General features: G+C 38.4%; 1 protein-coding gene across 1 annotated transcript in view; it reads left to right on the top strand.

The window, feature by feature from the left end:
* Positions 1–19,041: 19,041 nt before the first annotated feature.
* Positions 19,042–22,266, top strand: part of LOC126483610 (dnaJ homolog subfamily C member 13) — a 380,828-nt gene continuing 377,603 nt past the window's right edge. The window contains exons 1-2 of the mRNA XM_050106649.1: positions 19,042–19,490; positions 19,573–19,843. Coding sequence (XP_049962606.1) covers positions 19,423–19,490; positions 19,573–19,843 — 339 coding nt within the window. The 5' untranslated portion in view covers positions 19,042–19,422. The remainder of the gene's footprint in view (positions 19,491–19,572; positions 19,844–22,266) is intronic.

Here is a 22,266-nt window from a genome sequence, read left to right as displayed (position 1 = left end):
GTCGCACAGGTAAAATACAGAGAGCATAAGGCTATTTACAACTTGTACAGAAACCAGATGGCAGTTATAAGAGTTGAGGGGTATGAAAGGGAAGCAGTGTTTGGGAATGGAGTGAGACAGGGTTGTAGCCGATCCCTGATGTATGTTAAGCAAGCAGTAAAGGAAACAAAAGAAAAAATTGGAAGTAGAAATTAAAGTCCAGGGAAAGAAATAAAAACTTTGCTATTTATGTATAACACATCCTTGGACGTGTGCTTTAAATTCATCACTATTTGTTCAGTGCTTTGATGGACTTTAAATCCCCCACCAAATGTATGCTATTGTGGCTGATGTAGTTCATTGTACACTACTGTTTCTGGAAGGTACTCTATATAGTCCATCCTATCTCTTGCAAGGCCATGATATCCATCTCATAGGTTTTCATTATTCCAGTCAGGCTGTCAAGGGCTGTACATTTCCTGCTTAAGGCTTCTTCTGAGTGACAACACTTCAGCCGCAAAATATGACTTTCTTGCCTCATTTTAACAATGCAAATAACAGAGAATAATATTTTTTGCAAGAGACAGACTGAGTTCACACAGATCATGGTTGTGTCAGATATCTTAAAATTCTTTTTGCTTTGTTGACTAAGTAACTGCCTGTTTCAAGGTAGCAAGCTTCCAGTTGATACTGATTGACCTGCCGAACCTTGTGGAAAACTGTGGTACTCTTCTGGTAGCAGAAAAATTTAATTTTTTATAATAATTTGTGCATCTCTCTGAACACCTTATCTTTCGGCAAGTAATTATGACCACACGAGGCTTATCTCACTAGGGGTAAGATAGATACTGCCTACAGGAAAATTAAAGAGACCTTTGGAGATAAGAGAACGACTTGTATGAATATCAAGAGCTCAGATGGAAATCCAGTTCTAAGCAAAGAAGGGAAAGCAGAAAGGTGGAAGGAGTATATAGAGGGTCTATACAAGGGCCATGTGCTTGAGGACACTATTATGGAAATGGAAGAGGATGTAGATGAAGATGAAATGGGAGATACGATACTGCGTGAAGAGTTTGACAGAGCACTGAAAGACCTGAGTCGAAACAAGGCCCCCGGAGTAGACAACATTCCATTGGAACTACTGACGGCCTTGGGAGAGCCAGTCCTGACAAAACTCTACCATCTGGTGAGCAGGATGTATGAAACAGGCGAAATACCCTCAGACTTCAAGAAGAATATAATAATTCCAATCCCAAAGAAAGCAGGTGTTGACAGATGTGAAAATTACCAAAATATCAGTTTAATAAGTCACAGCTGCAAAATACTAACACGAATTCTTTACAGACGAATGGAAAAACTAGTAGAAGCCAACCTCGGGGAAGATCAGTTTGGATTCCATAGAAACACTGGAACACGTGAGGCAATACTGACCTTACGACTTATCTTAGAAGAAAGATTAAGCATTTGTAGACTTAGAGAAAGCTTTTGACAATGTTGACTGGAATACTCTCTTTCAAATTCTAAAGGTGGCAGGGGTAAAATACAGGGAGCGAAAGGCTATTTACAAGTTGTACAGAAACCAGATGGCAGTTATGAGTCAAGGGACATGAAAGGGAAGCAGTGGTTGGGAAGGGAGTAAGACAGGGTTGTAGCCTCTCCCCGATGTTGTTCAATCTGTATATTGAGCAAGCAGTACAGGAAACAAAAGAAAAATTCGGAGTAGGTATTAAAATCCATGGAGAAGAAATAAAAACTTTGAGGTTCGCCGATGACATTGTAATTCTGTCAGAGACAGCAAAGGACTTGGAAGAGCAGTTGAATGGAACGGACAGTGTCTTGAAAGGAGGATATACGATGAACATCAACAAAAGCAAAACAAGGATAATGGACTGTAGTCGAATTAAGTCGGGTGATGCTGAGGGAATTAGATTAGGAAATGACACACTTAAAGTAGTAAAGGAGTTTTGCTATTTGGGGAGCAAAATAACTGATGATGGTCGAAGTAGAGACGATATAAAATGTAGACTGGCAATGGCAAGGAAAGCTTTTCTGAAGAAGAGAAATTTGTTAACATCCAGTATTGATTTAAGTGTCAGGAAGTCATTTATGAAAGTATTTGTATGGAGTGTAGCCATGTATGGAAGTGAAACATGGACGATAAATAGTTTGGACAAGAAGAGAATAGAAGGTTTCGAAATGTGGTGCTACAGAAGAATGCTGAAGATTAGATGGGTAGATCACATAACTAATGAGGAAGTATTGAACAGGATTGGGGAGAAGAGAAGTTTGTGGCACAACTTGACCAGAAGACGGGATCGGTTGGTAGGACATGTTCTGAGGCATCAAGGGACCACCAATTTAGTATTGGAGGGCAGCGTGGAGGGTAAAAATCGTAGAGGGAGACCAAGAGATGAATACACTAAGCAGATTCAGAAGGATGTAGATTGCAGTAGGTACTGGGAGATGAAGAAGCTTGCACAGGATAGAGTAGCATGGAGAACTGCATCAAACCAGTCTCAGGACTGAAGACCACAACAACAACAACAACAACATTGGAAATATTAACAAGAAACAGTATTACATTTGTCTGAACGTTTGCTTAACATCGACAACACACAACTGTTACAGAATAATTTAATTCTTTTTATTCTCAGTTGTTCTTTATGGAACTTCTTATGTGGCAGAAAATTACACTGGACACTTTAAATACCCATACTTAAAATCACAATTATTCCAAGTAAACGTGGACACTAGAGCGTTCTGCTTAGAGAGAGACCAGTGATGGATACACAAATATGAAGAGAAGAAAAGGTCTAGCACAATTCAGTATAAGATGATGGTTGATTCTGCATCATGTTGAAGACTAAATTTGTGTTGTCTTGAGGTATTGTGCCCCCACCCTCCACCACTAAATGATAAAGGTCTGGATTTTTGTATGTCCACTACACATTCACAGACAATTTTTTTCTCCTCTTCTGGCACTATTTCTATTCTTTAGAGTAGCTATAGATATTAGTATGATATCTGCAGCTACTACAGGTTGACCAGTTTGATGAAAACTTCGTAGCAGAGATGACACTATGAACCTGTCGCTGTGTCGTCGTTCTTGTAATATTTCAGAAACATTTGCCACATTGCCCTGTTGCTAAGCTCTGAGATAAGTAGTTTCTGTGTGTCAGTTGAAAATAAAGTAAAACTGACTTCAAATAATATATTATATTACAATAAAACATTATTATATTTGTTGCAACTGAATTTAGATGGAAAATATCTGATACATTAGAAAAAAATGTTTGTGCCAGTCTATCGAAGAGCGGTAATGCTGACAATAAAAATAAAAATTGTCATTAAATATTTTATATATTATTATTATTATTATTATTATTAGTCGTAAAGCTCCCAACATGGAAGACGCTAAGTAAAGATGGTTCACTTCTGGGGCTTCTTATTCTTCTTGTTTGTCCACCAGGTCTTCATTCTTTGCGAGAATTCAGCGTTTCTTTCTTCGCTCCATTTTGTTCCAGTTCTCGGCGCTTTTGTCTCTGGTTTGACCTCCCATTTATATATTATTAATATGCCAGATCACCTATTTTCCCATAATTTTCTAACACACATTTGGAACTATGAATCTCAATATGTTCCTATATTATTATCTTTATTCATTCAGTCCATTGGTTTATATATGTGATGCCTCTTCTTTCCTCTTGTACAACATTTGAAAGCTGACTTGCAGCTATATCTTGCATTTACTTTGAATCAATTGTAAATGTGTTATAAAAGGTAGAAGAAAATGCTTTAATGTTATCCACTCAGCATATTTGCTGATTATTGTTCCTCCCACTTTCTTCCAATTTTCGGTACTGGAATAGCATGGTTATTAAAAACATTCTCCTCAGGTTTATATGTACGAAAGTAAACATTTTATAAGAGCATTGGTAATCCTCTGACTGCAATTTTGCTACCTGACACTGTCCAATCATGGTGTTTACAAGCTAGTGGAGGCTGATGACTCTCACTATTACAAAATGCCACACTGAATCTTTATTCTGGTGGACCAAATGACTTCTTATATTGAGCAGATATACTTTTTTTTTCCTTCTTAATATCTAGCCAACACTATAAGGTAAAGGATAGATTGCTACTAACCATAAAGATGACTCATTGAGATGCAGACAGACCACAATGAAAAGTCTGTTTTGCATTACAGCTTTCAGCCAAAGGCTTCTTCAGCAAAGAAAACACACACACACACACACACACACACATATATTCACATTAGCAAGCACACCTCATGGGTACATACTGCTATCACTAGCATCTCCGGTCCATGAGATGTGCTTGCCTGTATGAATGTGTGTGTGTTTTCTTAGTTGAAGAAGGCTTTGTCTAAAAGCTACAATGTGTAGCTGTCTTTCCACTTGCTTGTCTGCAACTCATCTTTACAGTGAGTAGCAATCTATCCTTTTCCTAATATTGTTGATATTCCAACCTGGAGTTTCGATTCTTTAATATGTAGCCAATTTACACACAATCAAACAAAATCTGCACACAACTTAAAAAATCAATACTGGCTTGTTGTCTACCAGTCACCCATGCAGTCAGCAATGAAGTGTATGGTCTCTATATTATACAAAGCTCATGATCTAGAGAAATGTTTGTATTGGCTGTGAAGAAATGCAACAGATTAGCATTAAACACTGGCAGGAGACACACAGGGAGGATAAAAAAATGGAAACATCACAAACATAATGCATTATCATGCCTAATGCAGCACAGGAAACCTGTTGGCATGCAAAACAGCTTCCAGTCATCTGGAAATGGTTTCCAAGGGAATCTTATATCATTATTCCTGCAAAATAGTGGCCATGTCAGGCAATAATGATGGAGGTGGATAGCTATCATGCACTCTTCACTCCAAGGTACATCACAAAGTCCCATTAATATTTGAGATCTTGTTACTGCGGTGGCCAGGAGAGATGTGACAATTCATCTTCAAGCTCACAAAACCAGGCCTGGACAATGCAAGCTGTGTGAATAGTACCCTGTTGTCTTGGAACATAGCACCACTATTGGGTAACAAACATTGAAACATGAGCTGGACCTGATCAGCGAAAATATACTAAGTTATGTGACCTTGCAGAATAACCACAGGGTCATGGAATACCATGATATTGCTGCCCAAATCTTCACCAAACCCACGCCATGTTTCACTCTTGGGATGTAAACTCGGCCAGATGTTGGAAACAATGTGATAGAAGAGTCATTTGAGATGCTTCATAGTCCAGGTTTTATGGCTCTGGCACTCCATCTTTGCTGTTAGAGGCATTTGCATCACTGATGAGTGATTTTGGAATACAGCTCTCTCTGATACTGACACGGATTCCGAGTGCGACTTTCTGTTCTGCTCTGATTTTTGCAGCTGTCGTCTTTTTTTTTTTTTTGTTATAATCCTCTTCAATGACCATTCATAGTGATCACCCAACACATACTTTCATCCAGGTTGTGACCTAGCATATGACGTTTTTTCGCTTTCTCTGTATGCAGAATAAAGTTTTGATACTGTGTCTCTTCGAAACACCAAACACTTCAGCTACCTTTGTTTCTGAAGCACCCACCACATGAGCGCTAACAATGTACTAATCTTTGAATCTATGAATTGAGGATCTTACACAGGTGCCATTTGTGGTCAAATATAACAGCGCAACCTGCAGGCTAGGCTAGCATCTGCACTTATGTTCAAGCATGTTTTTCTTGCAGTTTTTCCATATCTACCCCTTATATCTAACTTTGGATATGACACTGATTTTCTGATACTGTTTTAAATTTTATAAACACCCCCCCCCCCCCCCCCCCAAAAAAAAGAGGGTAGTGTGATAGAAAAATCTCTAGGCAATATGTTGGTACTAGTATTGGTCTCAGCTGGAGATAACAGCAGTTTAGAAACAAGCTCTTCAATTCTTCTGCTAAAGAGTCTGTAATAGTATCTGTTGATGATGTTGTGGTATGAGTGGATTCTCAACCCTGCCTCAAAATTTTTGCCCAAAAACCTGGTGGGTTGCTGACAGATCTGAATGCTAATTTACAAAGTACTATCACGAGAATTTAGTATGAGTCATGCACTGCCACTTACTCAGGCAAGTTCACACATATGCACTGTTCAAAGTGACCTGGGTAGCAGACACTGTTTTTAAACTACGTACACTTGAGTGCTTTCCAATGTAAGCCAAGCAATGAACTTCTGATAGTGATTTCTGTAGTAGGGACATTACTAGGCAGCTCTGTTAAGTGTGTCCATACACAATAAGCAACACTCATTGCAGACTCCAGCACTTAAGTATGGAACAATGTCTGTTAAAACATGGGTCTGTTTTGAGGCTTGAAGGAACTATGCTGTGTATTGCTAACCAGCAGAATAATGCAAACCTCTCCTTCTGTTGCTGGAGGAGGACAGAATAACAGTAGCCTATTTTTTCTCCACTGGGTACTTTTGTCGTCTTAAGGCACTGAGGGAATCCTAGCAGACGAAATATTTCTTTTCTCATCGAGGCCTTGTCTGCTGCAGCATCATACACAGCTTACTGATATGGAACATTATTTTGAATTTTTAAAGCTAAAGACATATTTTGGAAGATGATTAAGCAACCAAGGACATGACGACACTCTGAGGCGCTGAATTATGCTACAACAAAATCACAGATTAATTAATGTCAATTCAATGCAGACCATCTCAGATTTCTTCCAAATTTGGTGCACCCAATGAGCCAAATAAGAGATGGAAAACCGCCAATGTGCAGAGGTATGTGACAGTTGTGAAGAAAAGTACAGGTCTGTAAAGTTTGGAAATTCGTATGTGTGACTCAGTATAAATGACTATAATTCTGCTTCTAATTCAGATACAGCAGTGAAACTTGTATTATTGGACAGCTAATGAGTAGACCTTTGCACTTATATGCAACATGGTGGGTTTCTAAGAATTTTCACTTTCAAGGTCATTGACCTTAAATCTCAAAATACCCCACCTTCAGTTTCTTTGAAAGAACATGTTGCATCACTCCTACAGGCTACTATAAACATGGTAAATATAAAGATGGCACACCAAATAAATAAGTAAATTCTTTGACAAGTAATACTGTAAGTCCGACTAAATTTTCAATTGAGTACACTGTAACCCCGCCTCTCTCCTCTAAATCAAACTTATATTCTGAAATTCTGTACATAGTTGTTGTTGTGGTTTTCAGTCCTGAGACTGGTTTGATGCAGCTCTCCATGCTACTCTATCCTGTGCAAGCTTCTTCATCTCCCAGTACTTACTGCAACCTACATCCTTTTGAATCTCCTTAGTGCATTCATCTCTTGGTCTCCCTCTATGTTGAATAACATTGGGGAGAGGCTACAATCCTGTCTCACTCCCTTACCAACCACTGCTTCCCTTTCATGTCCCTCGACTCTTATAACTGCCATCTGGTTTCTGTACAAATTGTAAATAGCCTTTCTCTCACTGTATTTTACCCCTGCCACCTTTAGAATTTGAAATAGATTATTCCAGTCAACATTGTCAAAAGTACGTCTACAAATGCTAGAAACGTAGGTTTGCCTTTCGTTGATCTAGCTTCTAAGATAAGTCGTAGTGTCAGTATCGCCTCACGTGTTCCAATATTTCTACGGAATCCAAACTGATCTTCCCGAGGTCGGCTTCTACCAGTTTTTCCATTCGTCTGTAAAGAATTCGTGTTATTATTTTGCATCCGTGACTTATTAAACTGATAGTTTGGTAATTTTCACATCTGTCCACACCTGTTTTCTTTGGGATTGGAATTATTATATTCTTCTTGAAGTCTGAGGGTATTTCGCCTGTCTCATACATCTTGCTCACCATAGAGTTTTGTCAGGACTGGCTCTCCCTAGGCCGTCAATAGTTCTAATGGAATGTTGCCAACTCCCGGGGCCTTGTTTCGACTCAGGTCTTTTAGTGCTCTGTCAAACTCTTCATGCAGTATCGTATCTCCCATTTCATCTTCATCTACATCCTCTTCCATTTCCATAATATTGTCCTCAAGTACATTACCCTTGCATAGACCCTCTATATACTCCTTCCACCTTTCTGCTTTCCCTTCTTTGCTTAGAACTGGGTTTACATCTGAGCTCTTGACATTCATACAAGTGGTTCTCTTTCCTCCAAAGGTCTCTTTAATTTTCCTGTAGGCAGTATCTATCTTACCCCTAGTGAGATAAGCCTCTACATCCTTACATTTGTCCTCTAGCCATCCTTGCTTAGCTATTTTTCACTTCCTGTCAATCTCGTTTTTGAGATGTTTGTATTCCTTTTTGCCTGCTTCATTTACTGCATTTTTATATTTTCTCCTTTCATCAATTAAATTCAATATTTCTTCTGTTACCTAAGGATTTCTACTAGCTCTCGTCTTTTTACTTATTTGATCCTCTGCTGCCTTCACTACTTCATCCCTCAGAGCTACCCATTCTTCTTCTACTGTATTTCTTTCCCCCTCCTGTCAATTGTTCCCTTATGCTCTCCCTGAAACTCTGTACGACCTCTGGTTTAGTCAGTTTGTCGAGGTCCCATCTCCTTAAATTCCCACCTTTTTGCAGTTTCTTCAGTTTTAATCTACAGCTCATAACCAATAGATTGTGGTCAGAGTCCACATCTGTCCCTGGAAATGTCTTACAATTTAAAACCTGGTTCCTAAATCTCTGTCTTACCATTATATAATCTATCTGATACCTTCTAGTATCTCCAGGATTCTTCCATGTATGATTCTTGAACCAAGTGTTAGCTATGATTAAGTTATGCTCTGTTCAAAATTCTACCAGATGGCTTCCTCTTTCATTTCTTACCCCCAATCCATATTCACCTACTATTTTTCCTTCTCTCACTTTCCCTAATCTCGAATTCCAGTCACCCATGACTATTAAATTTTTGTCTCCCTTCACTACCTGAATAATTTCTTTTATCTCATCATACATTTCATCAATTTCTTCATCATCTGCAGAGCTAGTTGGCATATAAACTTGTACTACTGTAGTAGGTGTAGGCTTCGTGTCTATCTTGGTCACAATAATGCGTTCACTATGCTGTTTGTAGTAGCTAACCTGCACTCCTATTTTTTAATTCATTATTAAACCTACTTCTGCATTACCCCTATTTGATTTTGTATTTATAACCCTAGATTCACCTGACCAAAAGTCTTGTTCCTCCTGCCAGTGAACTTCACTAATTCACACTGTATCTAACTTTAACCTATCCATTTCCCTTTTTAAATTTTCTAACCTTCCTGCACAATTAACGGATCTGACATTCAGTGCTCCGATCCGTAGAATGCCAGTTTTCTTTCTCCTGATAACGATGTCCTCTTGAGTAGTCCCCGCCCGGAGATCCGAATGGGGGACTGTTTTATCTCTGGAATATTTTACCCAAGAGGACGCCATCATTTAACCATACAGTAAAGCTGCATGCCCTCGGGAAAAGTTACGGCTGTAGTTTCCCCTTGCTTTCAGCCGTTCGCTGTACCAGCACAGGAGGGCCGTTTTGGTTAGTGTTACAAAGCCAGATCAGTCAATCATCCACACTGTTGCCCTTGCAACTACTAAAAAGGCTGCTGTCCCTCTTAAGGAACCACATGTTTGTCTGGCCTCTCAACAGATACCCTTCTGTTGTGGTTGCACCTTCAGTACGGCCATCTGTACTGCTGAGGCACACAAGCCTCCCCACCAACAGCAAGGTCCATGGCTCATGGGGGGGGGGGGGGGGGGGGGGGCGGGGGTGTCTGTACATTATAAGGTGAATAAAACAATTTTCACATTTTTCACAAAGGCATCATGACCAAAAATTTATTTTGTCAGCATCATTATGCTATAAAAATGCAGAATGTAGCAGATAAATACGATTAAAAAATACATTTCATAAGTAATGTTGAACAAAAATATTGTTTATATTATTGTAGTGGTATCATGAACCATTTACAGTGAAGCTTCAATGAAAAGGCAATAAAAAGCCCTTACAATCATTTCACAAGTCTCCAATTAAATTATTGATATTCACCAGATCTGATGGATGGAGACAGTATATCTTTCCAGTTGGGGTCACCAGATCTAGTCATGTGATAGTGTCACATCTTCTGATGACACAAGTGTCTGGTACGGCAGGATACACAAATGATGCAGATAGTCCATGTGGATGCAAGATGCTGGCCTGTACTTAATCTGTTCCTTCATAAGTTTGTAAAACAGATGCAACACACCAATTACAGCCATACACATAGACAACAAATCCACAATGTCTGTCAACATTATTTATTTCTACATAGCAATCACTGACTCTTCTCTGCTCACTATGGAAGCAGAATATGTCTTTGGATTTACTATACGTTCGCTATTGGCATTATACAATTAAATTTATGGGTGTGAACCTTACTTGTATTCTTGAAATGTTGCTTCAGCTTGGCAGTGTCTTAATCATGATGGGATACTGGTGTAGTCAAATGCGTTTGAAGAATATTTTATTTGCACCACTGAAACTAGCAACTGTGGCTAATCTCTTTACAGCCCCTGTAAGCTCATCACAAAGTCCTTTACTATGTGCTGTAGGGGGAAAAAAAGAAACCATTCAAAATCTTCATGATGGTAGGACAGATTAATGATTTTTTTTTCTTCCTTTGTAATGGGCAGCACATCCATCTGAAAGGCAGTAAATGTGCTTTGCAGTTGGGGAAAAGACATTTTAAGAAATTGTGCTGGAAAGAATATACACACACTTTAGCATACTGAAGGCAGTCAGATATGACATGTTGTATTTCGTTAGTATTTGCTTCTCAGTAGTAAGCTACAAATGGATGAATTGTAACATATGAATTCCTTGTACCTCATCCTGAATGGTGAAGGGGTAATTCCGTACAAAATCACAAACAACGAGATACTCATTTACTTTGAGTTCTTCATTAGTGATTTTAAAGGTCTGGGACTGCAGCTGGGCAGTATGTGTGTGGTAGAAACTGTTGTAAACTTGATGAAATCATCTGCTGATTTTGTTTTAATCTCTAGAACTACCTTGCTTGTAGTTAACCAGCACATGTATGTAATTTGTCAGTGCAGTTCACACCAAACAGATAATCAGTCAGTCTTGTCAAATTTGCACAATAGTGACATGCATCTATGAAACATGTTGGAAGTACAGGACTGCATGTAATGAATACTACACAGTGCTTTCATGATGGTAATGTGTGTTCTTAATGCTTAATTATCAATGTGTGCCCTTCAACTATTAACTTAGAATTCTGGTGATAGGACACACGCACAAGCAGCATGACTGTGATCATGAAGGTTGTTTCTCCGGAGGTAAGGCTCTTCCATTGCACATAGATTGCTGCGATTACTCCTAACGTGAACAACTCGGGCACATAAATTTTGGTAGTTGGGACTGGATTTGCACTGTCCTGCAGCTAATTTCAATTCCAAAAGCAGTCTTTTGTGGTGACAGTCAATCAGCACTAGCTCTGTGCAATTTGATTGCATCTTGTAGCTGAAGAAACCATCACTAGGCACAGGCCACACTGGCATAAGCATCAACAAGTGATTTGGCCTTAACTCACATTTTGAGTAGCCAATATTTACATCTGGGTGTGTACCTTTGAAATACGCATACAGTACCTTAAGATTGTGTAACTCTAGCTGCTTCTGCTTACGCACCTCACTCCTATTTTCCTTCCAAAGAAACACGGCCTTTTCTTCCCAGCATCACACAACTCATTACGATCACAGTAAAAAATCATGTACATGTTGAACAGTGTTCTCACAATGTCTTGTCTTGCGATTTGGTGTCACTTAATATAGCATGTTCTGCTTCTGTTTTGCTCTTTGTACAAGTAATCTGAAACGGAAAATTCTTTTATGGTTTCTTTGGGCGTGCTGTCAAAATTTATATTTTGTCACACATACATTATGTATTGTGAAACTTATCTTTCAGCTGAGCTACGATTTCTCTTCTTCCAGTGTTTTCACACTTTTCTTTTACCATTTGTGCCACATAAGCAAACTCCAACACTGAAGCAACCTTTTCCAGTTTTTGCTTTAGATATTTTTTTTCACACTGATGTCTCTTTTTTTTCCATAGGAGACTGGTTGGTTGATTTGGGGGATGGGAGCAAACAGCGAGGTCATTGTTCCATCGGATTAGGAAAGGAAGTCGGCTGTGCCCTTTCAAAGGAACCATCCCGGCACTTGCCTGAAGCTATTTAGGGAAACGTCGGAAAACCTAAATCAGGATGGCTGGGCTCGGGTTTGAACTGTCTTTATCCCAAACGTGAGTCCAGTGTGATAACCACTGCGCCACCTCACTCGGTCCACAGGAGATTCACTTAAAATCTGAAAACTAGTATTTAAAGAATCCAGTGCCAGATTTGATGCTATTTCACCTTCACTCAACATCATCTCTGGCTCTGGAAGTACCAAGCACAGCTGGGCCAACACCTGCAGGGTTTAATGGATTTTGTGATATTTGTTTTCTACATTTGCTGCTAATTTTTCCACCTTGCAATATATTAGTACGCTTGTAATATATTAGTACGCTTGTCTACCATACGCTCCTGAACATTCCTCAAATTATTCTGTACTCTTGCTTGACCTCCTCCTATAAATGGACTGTAACAATACACTTTTGACTTGAAATCCACCGTATACAAACTCTTACTATATACTATTTCACAGCATATACATGCTGCAGTTTGTGTAAACAAGCCATACACGTCAAAAAAGCTAATGGTCATTGGTTGAAATAAAAGTCTCTATGACTGGCTGTTCACAACAAAAAATTTGGATATCCAGTTTCTTACTACATTTTGTTAGTAATGCCTTTGGTGTGCGCTCTTGATATTTACGATGTTTATATTAGTTTATTAGGGCAATACAACATATTTAAAAAAACTGAAGGTGGGATATTTTAAGATAGTCAAGGTTAAAGGTTAAGGTCAATTAACCTTGAATGTGGCAATTCTTAGAAACCCGCCATATTGCTTATCAACATAAAGCTCTGCTCATTAGCTTTTCACTGATACAAGTTTCATTGCTATATCTGGACTAGAACCAGAATTACAGCCATTTATGTTGGGACAGATACCTGTAACTTCATTCACAACTCTCATATATCTCTGCAAATTGGTAGTTTTCTGTCTCTTATTTGGATCATTGAATGCACCAAATGTGAAAGAAATCTGAGAGGTTCAGGTTGAGTGCTGCACTGAATTGATACGGAATCACGCCATAGTGCTTACCTAATTTAGTGTCAGACACAGATGAAAACAATGAAATTTAATTTTAATTTTAAAACAGTTTCATTTAAAATAATTTTGGGCCTTTTAAGGAGGCAAGGTGAGCTTTTACTCCAATATTTGCATAAAAGTCAATATTTGCCACATTCAAATCTAAAAGAAAACCCTCTGCACAATTAATAAAAGACCTTGTTGTTCAATGACAGTTTTTCAAGTGTCATGAGTAGCTCATAAGCAACACTATCGAATTCAGACAAAAGTGGATTGGAGCCCATCTTGTATGCTTGATGCATCATGAAGAATGATGACCAGTTTCACCTCAGAGGCATTGGGTTTGCAGGTCGTGCTGAATGATCCAGTCTTATAAAACGTACTGGAATGCATTTAATATTGTCAATCTGCTTCTGACCTCATGCGCTCAGTGGGTTATCTGAAGCCTATTGATATTTATCAAATAGAAGTATTTTCATTTGAGGAATGTACATGACTGTGTTTTCGCAAGCAGTCAGGAAGTTAAAAATTGTCTCAGACAGTGCCTTGCATACCTAAGTAAGCTCAATACAACTGTGGTGCAGCAAGTTGTGACACTTTTTTTTTTCTTTTCCTAATACTGTCTGGTGGCCATTAAATTATGTTTGATGTTAAACAGAAAATCTTGCTGTTTGTTGGAAACAGTGACAGTCTGATGACTGACCATGTAGGTCCCAATCTTAAATTTCACAAAAAATATTTGCTCAGCACATTTGTCAGCATCTCTCTGCCATATGATGAGATGCTTGCAAATGTATTTATGTTATAAAACAATACACACTTCAGTTCCAGACTCTAATTGCAATTCTTTCTCATTTTTAATCCACAGTGCTGTTGGTCCCTACTGCCATTAATTTTGAGAGTTGTAATTGCATTATACCACCACTACAATCATTATGCCAAATAATTAGAAGAAGGAATATGAAATCTTTATTCTCTGTTAACAATTCATAGTCTTAAGTTTTCTGAGCACTTGGCAGTTTCTACAAGTGACAATTCAGTTGGTAACATATCCACCTGCTGACAACCAAGGAGTCCCAAATGAGCTGCCTGCTACTGTTAGTTTCACGTCAACAGCCATCTACCCATTCAGCATTTAGCTCACCTCAAAAATGTTTTATACTACTCTCATGACAAAGATTGTCAAGCCACGAGTCCCCCTCCTTGTGAAACAAAATGTTCCACAATGGTGCTTACTGAAACATGTCTCGGACATAAGATCTGGAAGAGGTTACCAGCCACCAACTCAGTAAACCTATGTTCACCAAAACTCTATCTCGACAAGTTCTGTGAGATCCATGCCATTTGGCAGTACCCAACAGGCACATGTAACTTCCAGTATGCTCTCGATGAGGCAGAAACATTACCTCCACCACCATCACACTCCTCCCCTTCCACTGACTCGTAGCTCTAATCACTGAGCATTAGTATGAAGTGTATGCAACAGCTATGGAGTAAAAATTCATGTCAGATAAAGTAAAATAAACCGACCCCACCTTTACAATGGAGAGTGAGACTTTGGTATGGATGGCATAATGAATGCAGAGTTTCTCCACATGTTGGGAGACCCTTACTCGCAAGTTTCTCTCTCCAGTGTTGTTTGTCTGAACTATTTTTATCTAGCCACTATGAGCCAGAGCACCTCTTCTGGCTCGAGGTCTTTCATGCATTTATTTTACTTTGGTAAGAATCTACTGAAGCTGCTACCTTCCAGGGACTGCTCTGACTGACAAGAGGCAATGACACTGGGATATAAATAATCAGACTACCATGAACAACTACTTCCCATTGTCTATTAGAACAGGGAAGCAGAATGATAAATGCGTAACAAAAGATAGTAAACATTGATGAAATGTATATTACAATCCATTCATTCACAGACTGTGCTCTGTAAAACCACTGCGAAAGGTAAATCTTGAGATGTGGAATGAATTGAGCTAACTATTTGTAATCTTGCTTTGCTTAAGTTTATTACTAATGTGCTGCACCTGTAATCTAAGTATGCGAGATGGAAAGCGAGAAGGAACCTCTTATCGAAAAGTTTGGATTTTCATCCACCGTAATTTTTATGTTCAGCATATTCTGAACAATTTAGAGCAAAAATAGATTTCTACCTCTACATTTGAGTTGTTACAGGCTGAATATTGGCGATGGACAATTGAGAGTGTTAAGATAATACGTTTTAAAGCTCCACTTTATTGTCATCATTTAGTTTGACATACTTAAGAAACAAATTCTGCATATATATTATCCTTAAAATGTCCTTTGTCCAATGATACAGACATTTTTAAGCTAACATAACATATTAAGTGGTTAACCCCTGTACAGCTGTATCACATTACAGCGTACACAAATTTAAAACTAAATAAATTTACTGCAAACTGAGATAGTGTTCCCTACACAGCCGTTTCTTTTTTGGCAAAATATTGGTATTTTTCCTCTATGTTACAGTCTTTTTTAGAACAAATTTTGATTCTGAAATCATCACCAAGGCCAAAACCCCTAAAAATAGTTTACTGAAATACCATATTTTACAGTAGCCAAAGATTTGATTTTCCACTTCTAAAATGGTTATGTCTGAAGGGGTTCAAAGTCTTTCACAAACAGTGCTTTCACCTTCCTTGTGTTCTGAAATTTCTGTCTGGTCAGGTTCTTCCTCAGGATTCTCATTGACACTGACTTGAGATTCTCATTCAGGTTCTGGTTTTACTTCAGGACACAGAGTCTTTATCTCTCTTTGCAATAGGTCCTGATGTTTCAAAAGAATCTGTTCATTGTCTTGTCACCCCTGCTGGAATTACTACATCAGGAACCCCAAAAGGTCAATTTCCTTTGGTGAAAGGTGTGGTGCACAAATTCACTTCCATCAACGTCCATTTTGCAATATATATTATCTCTGTATATAATGATAAACTCAAAGTGGATGTATTTAGTTTTGTAAGTTACTTTGTTAGCATTACTATTCTGAAAAACATTTAACCAGTCATACATACTGACAGCAACTTCTTCTGCTTCATTTCTAGCAGAAACTGAGCTCTAAACAGCATGAAGAACTGATTGGTTGGGTTTGTGGGAAGAGACCAAATTACGAGGTCATCGGTCTCGTCGGATCAGGGATGGACGGGGAAGGAAGTCGGCCGTGCCCTTTCAGATGAACCATCCCGGCATTTGCCTGGAGCGATTTAGGGAAATCACGGAAAACCTAAATCAGGATGGCTGGACGCGGGATTGAACCGTCGTCCTCCCGAATGCGAGTCCAGTGTGAAGAACTGAAAACCATGATGTATAAAATAATGCTGGAATATTTTGACAATTTAAAAATGCACTTATTTGACATTAGATCACAAATGATTTTCATTTTTTAGAGTCTTGGTCATCAGAGTTTTAGATCTTAGCAGTCAAATACTACAGAACTTAAGGTTGGAACAAAATTTTCTTAAGACACAGAGCTTGCTACTAGTTGATTTCAACACACAGTCTTTAATTTGTTAAAACTTAAATACATTGAATTGATGTTCCACAATTTTTTATTTTGAATTTTTGCAACTCCTATTTACTTTGCTCATCTTGGAGAAGCCTGTTTAGGGAATTAGGGATACTAACTACTGCTTCCCAATATATTTATTCCTTAATGAAATTTGTCATGAAAAATATATCACTTTTTCAAACCAACAGCTCAATTCATGGAATCAATACTAGAAATAAGAATAATCTTCACAAGGATTTAAAGTCACTTAGTCTTGTACAAAAAGGTGTGCATTATTCAGGAACACACATTTTCAATAACTTGCCAGCAGCCATAAAAAGCTTAACAACCAATGAAATTCAGTTTAAGAGAAGCCTAAAGGATTTATTGGTGGCCAACTCCTTCTACTCCATTGATGAATTTTATAGTAAAACCAACTGATTGGTATATAAGTACAACATAACTTCTGCACCATTTCAGTGCAGTAATGTGTTCATTGTAAATAAGTATTACAGTAGTTGTATTACATGTTTATTACCTTATAAATAAATAAAAAACTTTGACAATAATTCCACTTGGGACCTGTGGAATGGTACATTAGCTTAACTGTTTTAGTTGCAAATATTTGTCTTGTATTGTTGTTTTTCTGACACGTTCCACATCCTGGAGGACCTCCTCACTTCGGATCAATTGGAATGAAAGTAAATCTAATCTAATGGCTGTTTCTTTGAAGTATATGTACACTGTTTCTTGTGACTGCTAGTCATATACACACTATGCATAGAAAATGGGCCTTACTAAAGATGAACATAATTAATTGTGAAGCAACTAACATAAAGCATTAGTTGTTAAGCAGTCATATGGACATATACAGAAGCATAAATTAAAATTCAGCCTTTCAGCAGCAACATTACCACTTCCTATCCTCCAGAATTTCTTTAATACCACTGATGAAAGAAATAAGAGGGGGACACTATAAGTGTTTGAAACCCAACTTGCACTCTTCTCGCGATTTACGCAATGATATGGATAGAGGAAGGCAAAATAAAACAGTATTTCTGGACTTTCACAAAACCTTATGGGGTAAATACCACAATGACATCCTCTAATGAAAATATGTTCTTTAAGGACATCCAACCGAGTTTGCATGGGATCAAAAATTTACTTAGAGGCAGGATTCACAACATTACCTTGTATGGACAACCATCCACAAACACTGATGTAAAATCTGCTGAGCCCCTGGGGAATGTAATAGGGCTGTCGCTGTTCATGTTACATATTAATGACCTAGCAGATAGCAATAGTTGCAATCTTAGGCTTTTCATAGATGGTGCAGTTATCTATGAGGAAGTTGCACATGTCAAAAACTGCAGAAACAACCAGTTATATTTTGACAAAATATCAACCTGGCCCAAAGACTAACAACTAGATATTAATGTAAAGAAATGCCAAAATGTACACTTCAGGAAACATAAAAGTGTGGTATTCTTCGACTATAGGGTTAGTGAGTCACAACTAGATCCAGTCACGTTGCATAAATATTTGTGAATATGAACCACAGCTACGTCCATTCTTGTAGCACAAATATTTGTGAATAACAATGTGCAGAACGTGGAACTGCCACACAGGCTTGACTGTAGGTAAAATGACAAGCTAAGATTCATTAGTCAGATACGGGGCTACTGCAGTTTATTTACAAAACGGACAGTATGCAAAATACTTGTAGTGTCTGTAATTCAATACTACTCAAATGAATGGGACTTGTACAAGATATAACACAGAGTACACAAAGTTGGTAAACACCTGAACGCTACGGCTCTTTGAATGTTAAGATATTTTTATCAAATCTGGAGCCTGATTGTCATTACAATAAAGGTGCATGATCTAGATGCATTCCTGAAACCTACAGGCATAAAACTACTACTTAATGGATGTCACAAGACGTCAAGACTCTTCATGATGGTGATAGCAACACATTATTAAAGAATGAAGATCTACACCATTACGTGCAACACTGCAACTGTTACTGTTTCGTGTTGCTTTGGAAAAATCGAACAAGCAGTTTACAACAGCGCCATAACTTCAAGGAACTTCGATGCAATGCACGTCATAGGCAGCGAACATTAACAAAAGTTAAAGAAACATGAATGATGCGGAAAAGAGGTGGTCCTATTCATCAGTTGGCGATAACTGTGGTATCATTCTCCCCATGTTTTCAAACTAGAACAATAAGGTTATATTACGCACTACATATTGAGCATTTTGGCACCACTGCGACAGGGAAACAGCTGACACCAACAAAACACCCCTTCCGTGATGGCGATAGCGGTGGTTTGGTATGACTTGAACGGCAGTTTATGTACTGAAATAGTGAACATTGGTATTTGACCGAAATGCTCTTAAACAAACAAGTTCATCATCGATAGCATACAGATGCTGCCAATGAGTAAACTGCGATTGATATCAGTGTATAATGTACCCCAGACGTCACTGTGTTTGACATTTGACGTGTTGTGAAAACAAAATACAATTATTCACGTGGTTTGGGAACTGCCTTTTACGATGCAGTTACGATTAATTATTGGCGTTTAACGTCGCTAGTTACACTGGGCGTAATGATCCATCCTTACCGTACATATTTTTTAAGAGCATCGTGTTTAATGTGACAAGATGATTCCTTTGAAAGATAATGAAGATGTGGCGTGCTTTCTCGTCACAAAACATTCATGGAAAGGGAAGTAAGTATTTTAGCTGTAAGTTGTTAATAATATAAGTCGACAAAACTACTTGTTGCCTGTTGCTTCTTGGTTGTTGTTGCAGGTATAAAAGAGTGTTTTCAATAGGATCAGCAGGAATAACAACTTACAACCCGTCAACGCTGGAAGTTACAAATAGATGGCTCTACAACGACTTTATCAATGTATCTCCTAGTGTTAAGGTTGCTGGACAGTTGTCAAATGAATTTACAATAACTATGAAAAAAGACAAGAGGAATGATTCAATGAGATTTTCCTCAGAGCACAGAGCCCAGCTCCTCACAGAAGCCTTAAAATTCCGGTCCTCATTTGCGGAGAAGCCTAAAGAAACATTGGTAAGACATTAAAAAACCCTGTTAGCAGAGCCCCACTGTTCTATATTATTGCTTTGTGATAAAGATTTTCTGAAGAATTCATTTTTTCGCTTAACAGGAAGTCTGTACAGAAAGTAACTTACTTCCTTTGTTTTAAGAGAGCTTTCTTTAAAAAAATGTGAAAGTACTTTCTTCTATGTACTTCAAGCAACAATATTTAAAACAAGCAAAGCTAGTTGTAAATACTTGTAGTAACAAGGGAGAATGTAATAAATTATGTTCACATATCGTCTCAATTAAGAGACGTGAGACAATAACTACTTATTTGTAGTCAAACACAAGGTGCACAGTAAGTGTAAGTTTTGACCACTTCCATGCAATGGGAGTTATCTATGGATTAATGAAAAAGTATCTATTAATTATACAGTGTTTCTGACATAAAGGGTCGCTGTTGTCAGACAGTCTTAATCATTAGTGATCAGGAATATCTGCTGACTTTTCTGTGTGAGGAAAGGGAGGAGGCAAGCTCCATTCACCACTAAGACGAGTCCTTGATGTTAATGTCAAGTTGAGGATAATATCTTGCAAAGACGGAGACTACTGACTGCTGAAGTGTAGGGTGAGAATTAGTAAACTACATTCAAAACAAATGAAAATTGTTGCTTTCGTGTTACTTTTTAGTGCAGCTAAAAATTTACAACATTTAGATAGAACAATAGCTTCACATCAGGAAATGATGATACCTCTTAGGTGGAGGACCCAGGTAGGAAAGTCAGTGAAGATCAAATTATATGGGAAGGTAGTTGTAATGCTAGAGGTGTTGGCCAACTTTTGCAGGATGACTTAGAATCAAAGTACATGGTCACAATTTTTTTTGAACCTATTGCCAGTCTGGAGAAGATGATGGGGGATTTAGGACAAGTTTGCCGACTTCACCAAGCAAGACATTATGGTTGTAGTGGTTGGGTTGGTTAATAGTGTTGACAGAATCTTGTGTGCAATGTAGATGTGATGTCAAACATTGTATCAGCATTGAAACGTACCAGTATTAGGTTTGCATGTGCTCTTAACACCCTGCCTGGCTTCATTTGAACTTTTTGTTAGGATTGTTATTGTGTTTGAATGGTTGCTTATGCGGGATGCAGGGTTACATATTGACATGGTTATTATTGATTCTGTAAATAGGTGGGGTTATACTAGTGTCAACAGGAAATGGAGGGACAAACTAGATGGGCTAATAGAAAATTTAAGAGTGGAAGGTGCTGTCATAAGTGATAAAATACCAGTGGTCACATGGTTCAGAACACTCACTTTTAGTGGGAGGGAGGACAGAAAGAAACAAAGTTTTAAGAGACATTAGGACTGTAACAAACCTTCAGTTTGAGAAAGAAACCAAACTAAATAACTCTGGTATACTGCATCAGTACAAACAGCTGTTGATTAAAGACTTTTCAGCAATAAGCAGAAATTAAACTTCCACCCAGTTTCATCTCAGTCAGTGTGAAATGCCAGTTATTTTTATTGCATTAAAATATTCAAAGGCTAAGAAGTAAAATTACTGAACTACTAAGAAGGGAACCTCCCCATCGCACCACCCTCAGATTTAGTTATAAGTTGGCACAGTGGATAGGCCTTGAAAAACTGAACACAGATCTATCGAGAAAACAGGAAGAAGTTGTGTGGAACTATGAAAAAAATAAGCAAAATATACAAACTGAGTAGTCCATGTGCAAGATAGGCAACATCAAGGAAAGTGCGAGCTCAGAAACGCCGTGGTCCCGTGGTTAGCGTGAGTAGCTGTGGAATGAGAGGTCCTGGGTTCAAGTCTTCCCTTGAGTGAAGAGTTTAATTTTTTATTTTCAGACAATTATTATCTGTCACCAGTGTCGTATAGAATATATCAGACGTGTTTTCCTGTGGAGGAATCGGTTGACCTATGACCTTGCGATCAAATGTTTTCGGTTCCCATTGGAGAGGCACGTCCTTTCGTCTACTAATCGCACGGTTTTGCGGTGCGGTCGCAAAACACACACTAAACTTATTACAGTGAACAGAGACGTCAATGAACGAACGGGCAGATCATAACTTTGCGAAAATGAAGAAAGTAATCTTTTCACTCGAGGGAAGACTTGAACCAAAGACCTCTCGTACCGCAGCTGTTCACGCTAACCACGGGACCACGGCGCTACTGAGCTCACATTATCTTTGATGTTGCCTATGTTACGCATGGACTATTCAGTTTGTATATTTTGCATATTTTTTTCATAGTTCCACACAACTACTTCATGTTTTCTCGATTGATCTGTGTTCAGTTTTTCAAGGCCCATCCAATGTGCCAACTTATAACTAAATCTGAGGGGGGTGCGATGGGGGAGGTTCCCTTGTAAGCAGCATTGAACAATTAGTCTTCAAACCCAGTTGACATCTGCCCAGTTGATCATTGT

Source organism: Schistocerca serialis, chromosome 6, assembly GCF_023864345.2.
Source record: "Schistocerca serialis cubense isolate TAMUIC-IGC-003099 chromosome 6, iqSchSeri2.2, whole genome shotgun sequence".
NCBI classification, from domain to species: Eukaryota; Metazoa; Arthropoda; class Insecta; order Orthoptera; family Acrididae; genus Schistocerca; species Schistocerca serialis.
The sequence above is the reverse complement of the archived record's forward strand: the minus strand, read 5'-3'. Positions and strand labels throughout refer to the sequence as shown.